Consider the following 10,502-nt stretch of genomic DNA (forward strand, 5'->3'; position numbering starts at 1 on the left):
CGAGACGAGGTAATTACGGTCCTTGCCGGACAGTGATTGGCCAGTCTGTTTCTCATCGGGGCCCCGTAGCCAATGGGTGGGCCCCCGGCCGAGGCCCCGCCCCGTTCCCCCCGCCCCCCTCCCCCCGGCGCGGGTGGCTCTGGCCCGGGGAATGCATCACGCGGGGCCGGACTGGCCGTGACCCCACGCCTGGACCCCAGGCCGCCTGCCCTCGGCCGCAAGAGTGCCTGCGCGCCCAGGTCCGGGCGGCGTCTCCGGGCAGTTGCGGGGCGCGGGGCTTGCGCGGCGTCCTCGAGCTGAGCCGGCGGCCGCCGGGCCCGCGCCGCCCCGCCCCTGCTGGCCCCTCCCCTGCCCTCCCCGCCCCCAGCGGGGCCGGCCCGGGCGGCGACCAACGCGGCTACGGGAAAGGCGAGCGAGGCGGCTGCCCGGCCGGTTGTCGGCACGCACCCGCTCCCCGCCGATCGCAGTCCGGCAAGGAGGTCGCTGCCTGCCCCGCGGGGCCCGACGCCAGCGCTCCGGGCAGCGGCTCTAGGGCCGGGCCGCGCGTGCGCCAAAAAGTCGCGCGCCACGGTCCCCAGCGAGGACCGGGACCGGCCGCGCCCGGGGCGCCCAGAACCCCGAGGAGCCGGGCAGAGTCCGACGGACCCGCGGCCGCGATGCCGGACGAGCTGACGGAGCCCGGGCGCGCCACGCCGGCCCGCGCCTCCTCCTTCCTCATCGAGAACCTGCTGGCGGCCGAGGCCAAGGGCGCCGGGAGCGGGGCCCAGGGCGGCGGCGGCCGCGAGGAGGAGGAGGACGACGACGACGATCCGGAGGACGAGGACGCGGAGCGGGCGAGGCGGCGGCGGCTGCAGCGGCGGAGACAGCTGCGCGCGGGCTCCGGGCCGAGCGGGGAGGCGCGGGCCCGCGCGCTGCTTGGGCCGGGCGCTCTGGGCCTCGGTCCCCGGCCGCCCCCGGGTCCCGGGCCGCCGTACGCGCTGGGCTGCGGCGGCGCCGCGCGGTGGTACTCGCGGTCTCACGGAGGCTACGGAGGCGGCCTCAGCCCTGACAGTGAGTGGGGCGTGGGGAGGGGTGGCCCGGGTGGTGGGGCCCGGCTTCCTCCCATCGCATTTGCTCCGGGACTTTGGGTTCGTTGGCGGCCTTTCTGGGCCGCCCTCCTCCTGTATCTGTGGTGAGCTCTGCGGGCGTGTGTGGAGAGCCCCTGGGTGAGCAGGTTTGGAGGCCCATTCTCCAGGGCAAGGTCCCCCACGCAGGGAGAAGCTTTGGCAGGGTCTGGGTTTGGCCCAGAGCCTTGGGAGAGCAATCTGGGGACAGGGGACAACAGCAAAGAAGAGGAAAGAAAGGGAGGGTGAAATAGAACCGACAACAAGAGGACACGTGAGGGGACACGGTGGGGAGAGGCAGAAGCGAAGAGGGAAGAGCGGAAGAAAGGCGTTGGGAGAGGAGGAAGGAGAAGCGGGAGAGAAGAAGAAAAATAGCAGACCGAAAAGAAAGCTGTATGTGATGGGGAGACAGAGCAAAGATAAAGGGTGGAAGACACGGTAGAGTCAAACTCAGCAAAATGAAGGGGCCATGGCGTGGGGGGAGCCCCTGCTCTGGAGCGCGGGGTTGGGGGTGGGAGTCTTCCACAGAAGCTGTGTCCGCAAAGCCCCGTCTCCTCTGCCAGCCGCAGACCGGGCCTGGGGCAGAGGCCTAGATCTCCCTGTTGGGTCTCCGAGGCCCCTTGGCCGTGGCTGTGCCAGGCAAGGAGGCTGTGTTCCGAACCACCCCCCACTCTCTCCTTTCTCTGCCCCTCCCCCTCCCTTGCCTTTGTTCCCTGCTGAGAGCTCTGAGGCTGGGGGTGGCGGATTTCAGCCCCAGAACCCACTCACCCCTCTTGCCCGGGCATTCTGGAGGTGCGTTCTGCTCTCCCCCTCCCTAGGGTGGCTGCCTCCCTTGGGGCCCTGCCCTTTGGAGGAGGACCCCCAGGAGCAGGACTAGGAAGCTCGGCTAACCTCAGCCCTGGGCTTTGCCAGCCCCTGCCCCCTCCACCCCAAAGTGCATCCTTCGAGGCCAGGAGAGGACTCGGGCTCCTGCTCTGAAGTGCTTTCAGCTCCTAGCAAAAGTTAGCACAGAAAGAGTGCTGTGGGTGGGGGTAGGTGGTTAGACCCCTGTCACCTCTTGGATAACCCCCTCCCTGGTGTAGGAGTGAGCACTTTGCCATCGGACCCACCTCTCAGAACCTATGCCCAGAAGGTCTGGGACCCCCTACCCTCCATTTCACTTCCAGGAAGCTTGAGCAGGCCTGTTTGGTTATTTTCCCTGAAATTGAGTGATCAAATGTAGTGCCCTTCTGGGGGGTGTTTCTGAAAGGGTCTCACAGGGTGAAATGTGTTCCCCTCCTGCCCCTGGAGTTTTGCCCCACCAGCAGCCCCCAGAGACGTGGTCCTTCCTAGTTCGTATAATGCGGGTTTGTGGGTCCCTGTTTTGTACCAGAGCTGGCAGGCCCGGCTTGGCTTCCCATATTGGGGGTGCACATGCCAGCCTGGAGCCTGACCCCTCTTTGGACATAGTGAGGGCTCATACCACCGGCACCGGCACCGGCAGAGACACAGCACACCTGCGCGGCTGCTGGGCGTGGGGCGTATGCACCAAGCTGCTCACACCGGCTCACCAGTGTCTGCCGAGCGCTCACACTGCGGGCACACCGCTGCTTTTGGTGGGCCGGCCTGGCCAGACTCGACTGCAGGAATATCAACCTGGGGCCTCTGTGCACGCAGAAGGCTCAGCCCAAGGCAGAAGGGACGCTGGCCTGAGTTGGCCTCGCAAGCCCGGAAGTCAGGCGGCTGCCCCCTTTCATGCTGAGCTTGGAGTCTGGACCAACATCTGAGTCCTGGGCAGGCTCTCTCACCTGAAGCCATCATTTTTTGCCAGCCCTGGGGGTGGGGGGGCAAGGCATTGATTCACCTCTGGGAGATAGGGTGGAGCTTGGTTCTTGCAGCGTGAGCTGGGGTAGGGGGGGTTCTGTGGGCTTCTGCACCCCCACACCCTCAGATTCAATCAGGGCCTCATGGGCTTGGGGTGGCATGAGGGAGCCGAGTATTTCTACACAGCCAGAGCTGCACTTGTCTGCGCGCCCTCTGAGCTGACTGCGGGCAGAGAGAGCACACCTCTGTGGACATCTGGATTAGGGGCACAGGAAATGGGGGTGAACAGGCCACCCGTGTCACCAGGGAGGAGTTTTGTTGGCCGGTTGTCTGCATTCGCTTATTCTCCATCGATGGGAATGTTTCTATGCAAGCAGAAATTCTGCATCTTCTCCTAGGAGTGAGTGGGGAGGGATCGTGGCAAGCCTTTATTTCTGGGTCTGGGGGTCTTGGCAAAGGGCTGAGTGCCAGGGGTGAGGTGGTCTCTGCTGGTTTTCCGGGTGTATATTTCTCAGAAGCACCTTTCTTTCCTCTGTGAGGTGAGCCCCGGGGGCTGTTGAGTGTTGTTTGGATTCGAAGTCAGTGGTTATAGGAGCCAGTCTTTTTCGTGTGTTTCTGTTTGTGTTTTGGTGTTTCTTTTCTTCCCTTTTTTCCTCCCTCTGTGGATGCGCCCGGAGCGTGTTCCCAGCGTGTTGGTTTGGAGCTTAGCTCAGGTCTTCAAGTTCAACTCTGGATGCCCAGCCTCTCTCGGACCAGCGCGGGGGTGAGATCTACCGAGCGTGGTGGAAAACGACCCGCCGCCATCAGCGGAGCTGTCTGGGGACTGTTTCCTTGCTGTGGTCGTGGCAGACCTCACGGAGTGCGGGGAGCAGCTGGCTACAGCGACAGGTTCGCGGAGGGGATGAGCCTCCAGAACCAACCGTGTTCCTCCTCTTTCCCCCCTGCAGCCAGCGACCGGGACTCACCGGAGACAGGCGAGGAGATGGGCCGCGCAGAGGGCGCCTGGCCGAGGGGCTCCGGGCCGCGAGCGGTGCAGCGAGAGGCGGCGGAGCTGGCGGCGCGGGGACCGGTGGCCGGCGCGGAGGAGGCGGCGGAGCTGGCCGAGGCCCCCGTGGCGACGGCGGCGGCCGGGGAGGCCCGCGGCGGGGGCGGCGGCCGCAAGAAGAAGACGCGCACCGTCTTCTCGCGCAGCCAGGTCTTCCAGCTCGAGTCCACCTTCGACCTGAAGCGCTACCTGAGCAGCGCCGAGCGCGCCGGCCTGGCCGCGTCCCTGCAGCTCACCGAGACGCAGGTCAAGATCTGGTTCCAGAACCGCCGCAACAAGTGGAAGCGGCAGCTGGCGGCAGAGCTGGAGGCGGCCAGCCTGTCCCCGCCGGGCGCGCAGCGCCTGGTCCGCGTGCCGGTGCTGTACCACGAAAGCCCCCCCGCCGCCGGGGCCGCCGCCGCAGCCGCGCTGCCCTTCCCGCTGGCCCCCGCCGCGCCCGCGCCGCCCCCGCCGTTGCTCGGCTTCTCCGGGGCTCTCGCCTACCCGCTGGCCGCCTTCCCGGCTGCCGCCTCCGCGCCCTTCCTGCGGGCGCAGATGCCCGGCCTGGTGTGAGCATCCCCGACCTGCCGGGCCCACGCCTCGAGGCCAATCGGGACTTGTGCGGACGCGCCCCCCCGGGGCGTGGCGGCGGCGGTGGAGCTTGGAGGCCTTCGGTCGATCCGGGGTTAGGGGGCGCTCCGGTGGACCCACTGCGCCTCCGGAGCGCAGGCTGCTGCCTCGAAGGCCGTGCCTACGCCTGTCCGAGGAAAGGCCAGAATGTAACAGAGACGCAGGTGATTGTGGCTCCATAGACAGTCGCTAGGCTGGGTCCCCGCCGGGAACACAGCATCACAGACAGTCGGCCCTGCAGCCCAGGGCCCTCCCCTCCCGAGGACAGGCCTCAACCTCTGAGCAAACCCAGCTCGCACCCCTCCGGAGCCAGCAGCTGGGCGCAGTCCACAGCAAATCCAGGCTGCCCAAGATGCTTTGTGGAAGGGCCCACTCTTCAGGCACAATGACCCTGCCCCGGACTATGCATCAGCGACCTCCGGAGCACTGCGATCAGCCTGATGGCCTTGACCTTGCATCCGGGCAGAAAGAGAGATTCCCAGGGAGCGAGTTCCGGTGAGGGGAAGGGATAAAGATCCCACCAGGTGGTGCTTCCGTCAGATCGTCCATTCTGAAGGCAGGGCTCCTCTCCTGGGCTGCGGCCCTGGTTATCCCGGCGAAGACTTTTTTTTTTTAAACGAATCTACTTATTTGCGTATGGAATAAAAAGGGACATTTTCTGGACAGTTGCCGCTGCTTTGTAATCCCTGGGGCTGAGCTGCTCTCTGGTAATGCACTGTGGTGGGCGCCATCCCCAGCATCCTGGAGCACCTTCCAGTACTGGCTGTGGGCAGGTGGGTAGGTGGGCAGGGCAAGCCCCCGCTTTACCTGGACAGGGAGGCCCAGGGAGGCCTTAGGGGAAGTCAGGGTTGGGGAGGAGAGGGACCTAGAGTGGAAGAAGGGATCCCTTCCCATCCCGTGTCGCTCAGTTCTGGGACCTTCAGTACAACCAGAAGTCAGGAGTCGGGCGAAGGCAGAATCGATTATTTGGCCCAGGGGGCTGCCAGCTATGTGGGCCCCTGTGCCCACGGCTCCTTCCTGCCCTGGAGCCGAGACTCATCTCTGACACCGGGGCTCCTTCTTTTGGTCAAAACAAAACGCTGGCGCCAGACAGCCCAGCAGGGCCCAGCGAGGAGCAGGGCTCTCTGGCCGGGGCCTCGCCCCCTGGGCCATCGGCAGTCCCTCTAGAACTGAGGGATTCAGACCCTGGGCAAGGTCCTGAATTATGGGCTCTGAGTGAATGCGTATTGCTTAGCTCGTTGCCCTGGCTGGATCTCTGCAGCCATCCTGTTGCAGGGTGGAGACAGTGGTCTCCTGTGTGAAGGAAAGATGCTTTATGGGGTGCTCATAAAGATGCTTTGAAGATGCTGCTCAAGTCTGGGGAGGGAAGCCATTCGGTTGCTTGAAAGGGTCGCTGCTGAGTCAGAATGGAACCCCTTGGAAACCTGTCTCCACCCCGCTGGCTTTGGGTCTTCGAGTGGAGCAGACATCCCCGGCTGAGATGCACAGCCTGGTCCCTCCGTCTGGCCGGTCTGGCCCTTGGAGTTCTCAGTGGTGGCGACAGACAACCCAGGAGAAGGCGCCACGGGGGTCTCCCCACCCCGGGGGTGGGGGGGGTGGGGAGAGGTCCATCTGTCTGCCCCTGCAGCCCAGCTCCCTGACCCAGAATCATCCCCTGCCCCAGCCCTTCCAGTCGGTTCAGTGTGCCCTGAGGCTGGGCTCTGGCAAGCTGGGGAGGGGGGGCGCATCCAGGGGGACGGTGGGGGCGCGCAGCCAGTGGCCTAGGTGGTCCTTGCTCCTCTGGGCTCTAAGGTCCCCACCTTTAGGCTCCCAGAGCCCAGGGCCGGACCAGAGCAGGCAGGCCCCCTGAGAGCCTCACATCTCCCCTCCAACCCGTCTCCCGCCCACTGCTGCATTTCCTCCCTTTGAGGGTGGGGTCTGCTCTTCCTGGAGAAAGGGAGAGCCGCCCTTTCCCCATCGGTTTCACTGGACTTTGTTAGGAGCGACTTCCCATCTGTTTCCCTACAGTGAGCTGGCTCCTGGCTATCTCCAGAGGCCACGGGCGGAAGTGTGTGCCAAGAAGACCTTTGGAGAAGCAGTGGCATCTCTGCTTCCTCCCTCTCTCTCTCCCACTGGGCCCTCTCGGGGTCTCCGCCGCACCCTTGGCTGGGGCTCCACGTGGGACCCTGGGCCTCTGTCCCTTTGGCGGCGGCCGCACACGGTCAGCAGACATACCCCTGCCGGTTCTCCGAGAGCTGTGCACCAGCATGCCTTTGCAGAGCTGGCCACCCGGGCCAGCGCAGGTCCCGCCTGCGCACCAGCCGGGCAGCCGGGCGGTGCCGCGCCTCTGCGCTCCTGGCCGGCGGCACCGCACGCCGGAGCACCGCGCGCGGATACACGGCGGCAGCGCTGGGATTCGGCAACTGCGGGGATCCCGGGCACTCGGACTACGATTGGGATCCTTAAAACCTGGGTTAAAGACGTGTTGCCAGCGATGCAACCGTTGGATTCGACTGTTTGGTGGCTGATGCCGGCGCGGTCCCCAGGTCGTGGCGACCAGACCGACCGCAGGGCACAGCGGAGCACCGTGTGGGGCCCACGTCCCCGGGCCGCTCGGTCGGCCGCGGCGGCTCGGTCCGCACCAACCACGGCTCCAGGCCGGCTAGGGAGCCGCGTGGCCCCGGGGCCACAGGCAGCGAGGGGCTGTGGGCCGCGTGTCCAGACCCTTGGATCTGCCCACCCGGAAGCAGCGAACCTAGCTGCCCGGCCTGGGACTGTCGACGGGGTCAGAGAGGAGGTTTCTGCGCGGCTGAAGGACTGCCTGGTTCCGCGGAGGCAGACGAGGTGGGCCGGAGAGCCGCTTCCTTGCCTGCCAGCTCCAAGCTCCACTGGGTGGGAAGGAAGCGGGAGGTGGAAGGGAGGCTTGTTCTCCCCGTGAGGGAAGGGTCGGCAGCTGGAAGCCTAACGCTGAAGTACAGAAAGGGGATCCAAACGGGGATCGGGCCAACAGGACTCCGGGAAACTGGTTTTACCCCCTAATTACCCAGCCTGCGGAGTGTCCCACCAGGGGCCGCACAAACCACAGCGAAGCCTGGGCGGAAGAGGCAGCCCGAGGTGGTGGGGGGCCAGGCTGGAGATGAGCCGGGCTCCAAGCTCCAGCGCCATGGGCGCAGGTAGGCCTCACCCAGGCGCCTGCTGGCTCCGCTCCTGGTGGGGGCTTTGCTCTGTTTCTGCCCCGCGTGCCCTGGCCCTCTCCAGCCCTCCAACCCTAGCTTCTCCTTACACAAAACCCGATTCCAGCCACCGTGGGTTGCCTAGGGGCTTCTAGCTGCAGAGTGCCCGAGCCCAGCTGGGTCTACCAGGCTTTGAACATCTGGGCGGACCTGCAAGTTTCCTTACCGAGTTCGCGCAGAATCAGTCGTGCTAAAAGGGACAGGCGGGTCCCATTCCCACCCCTCCCCTCCCCTCCCCCTCTCTACCCCTCCCCTCCCCCCTCTCCACCCCCCGTCCCCTCCCCCCTCTCCACCCCCCCGTCCCCTCCCCCCTCTCCACCCCCCCTTCCCCTCCCCCCTCTCCACCCCCCCTTCCCCTCCCCCCTCTCCACCCCCCCTTCCCCCTGGGTTGCTCTTTGCGACCAGCCCCACCTGACCACTGCAGATCCTGGTTGAGAGAGCGAGTGGGCGGCACCTGAGCTCACTTCCACCCACCTCGTCCAAAGCCCTGGTGAAGGACTGACTGATGAATTCTCCAGGAATTGCCCTTCTACTCTGCACGTGGGGATTCAGCGACTCCTTCCCACCCAGGGTCTCCCCTCCTCATCAGATACAGGTCAGGGGCTGTCGTGCCTCCCCCCAACCTCCTCCCCCAAAGCTTAGCTTTGGCTTCAGGGGGAGAAGATTCCCCAGAGTCTTGGTGCTCTGAACCTACCCAGAAGAAGGCGGCCCACCTGGGCAAGAAGGAAGGGGCTGAGAGGGGTCAGCTGGGGCCTGAGAGAGACACCAGGGCCCGGCTAGCTCTGCTCTCATTCCTGTCTGTAGGTGTCTCCCAACCATCCTTCAAGGCCGTCTGGCCTCACCTGGAGATTCTCCCAAAGGGAAACTGGGGCTTTGAGGTCAGAGACCCTGAGGCAGGGACTCCTTGAAGTCAGTCACTGGGCCACTCTGGCCCAGATCCCCTTTCCCTCACCTGGCGCTGCTACGGAGGCCAGGTGCCTGGTCCTGGGGTCACTCCTCCCAGGATCATCTGGATCATATCCTTGGGCCACCCTCACTGCGGGTGTCCACAAGAGAAGGGTCCCTGACCTCCTGCATTCATTCGCTAGGTGGGACGCCTGAACCCAGGATTCCAAGGCAGGTCCGGGAGGTGGCTCACCTCACAACTGGATACAAAGCCCCAATGCCCTCTGGGGGGTAAGAGAGACACTCCTATAAGGGTAGACTGGAAAGGGGGCCACCCTGTTCTGATAGCACTGAACTTTGAATCCAGACACTTGGGCCAAGATCTGAAACCAAGAGTTGGTCTCTGGGCTCACCACCTGGAGAGCAAACAGGTGAGCAGAGGGCTCAGCCCCGGCCAGCTCCGGCAGCCATGGGCTTCAGTTTTTGTTTGTTTTGCTATAAAAGTGATAATGCGTATTATTATCTGGCAATTGCAGAAAAGTCAAAACAGAGATAATTTGCCTGCACTTCCACCATCAAAAGTCAACTGCTTCTGAGTGTGAGATGAAGCTGTGGATTGTGAGGCGATTTACAGATGTATTGTTAATTTTAAAAAAAGTTCTTATCAGTTGACATGCACTCAAGTACTTATCAGTAAAATGATGTGATGTTTCTTTGAAAAGTACGGCAACAAGAACAAACAAATTAATTGAATAGTAAATACGAAAGTGAGACACACAGGGTTAGCCGGGCATTGATCGTTGTTGAGTGGAGGTGGGTACATGGGGAGGCGGTGTTCATTTCAAGGCTCTCTCTACTTTGTTTTATATTTGAAAACTTCCATAATAAAAATGCTTTAACAACTGACTTCGCAGAAACGTCTCGGGTGTGTATTCCTAGCAGCGGATTCTCCGCCCGGGGCCATTTTCGTTACAGGTTTATTTTCTTCGGATCTGACCTTGTTTGCACCCCGCTTGCTTTTTTTCCCTCCCCATCCTTACTCGAAGGGCGCATTAAAACCCATTAATTCGGCCTCCGCAGACAGGCTTCATTAAGTCTTCAACCTCTCTGTCTCCGGGAACCTGTCCCTGCCCACATCGCTCTCCCGCTGGCCCTGGCGCCCCTCTGGGTCCTGAACGCCGGTGCCGCCATCACCTCCGCCCGGGAGGCCTCCGAGAGCCGCAGAAGACCGGTCTGCACCGCCGGGGGTCGCTGGCGCCGCCTCCCGGCCCTCGCGGTGGGAGTCGCTCGCGGACCGGGGTCCCCCGCAACCCCTGCAGCCCAGGTCTCAGGTCCGACTCCGCTGCGGGTTCGGGGGACTAAGCCCTGCGGCCACCCATCCGGCCCTGGGTTCGCGTGTGCGGTGTCTCGGAGCCTCCTTGACGCTCTCGGCCCCGGGCGCCGAGACTAAGACTGAAGTGGGGGGCGGTGACTAAGGCTGGGGGGGGCGGGGTGGGGAGATCCCTGGAGGGCGTGTTGGGGAGAGGCTCCTTCTGGAGAGACAGACCGGTCCGAAGGGCGCTCTCCATCCCCGGGAGACGCGGTGTGCGAGGGGATGGGGGCTTCTGGGATGCGGGCGACCCAGCCCCGCCTTGCGGGACTCCGCGGGGTCTCGCTGCCCCCTCCCGGCCGGCCGCGGGCTTCCTTGCCCGCTCCGCGTCTCTGTTTCTGTCCCCTCCGCCTCTGCGTCTCTCATCTGCATTCTTCTCCTCGCGCTTTCCTCCTCCCGGGCTCGGGAGTCGGCCGGTGCGTCGTCTCCGCTGTCGCACGGCCTCCTGGGCTCCATCGCCCCTCTGTCCGGGACAC

General features: G+C 64.3%; 1 protein-coding gene across 1 annotated transcript; it reads left to right on the forward strand.

Moving 5' to 3' along the window:
- The first annotated feature begins 381 nt into the window (after positions 1-381).
- Positions 382-4,966, forward strand: HMX1 (H6 family homeobox 1). The gene is made up of 2 exons (XM_025290568.3): positions 382-1,050; positions 3,854-4,966. Exons 1-2 carry the CDS (start codon positions 657-659, stop codon positions 4,501-4,503), a joined length of 1,044 nt encoding a protein of 347 aa, XP_025146353.2. The 5' UTR covers positions 382-656; the 3' UTR covers positions 4,504-4,966.
- Positions 4,967-10,502: the final 5,536 nt, after the last annotated feature.

This window comes from Bubalus bubalis, chromosome 7 (assembly GCF_019923935.1).
Source record: "Bubalus bubalis isolate 160015118507 breed Murrah chromosome 7, NDDB_SH_1, whole genome shotgun sequence".
NCBI lineage: Eukaryota > Metazoa > Chordata > Mammalia > Artiodactyla > Bovidae > Bubalus > Bubalus bubalis.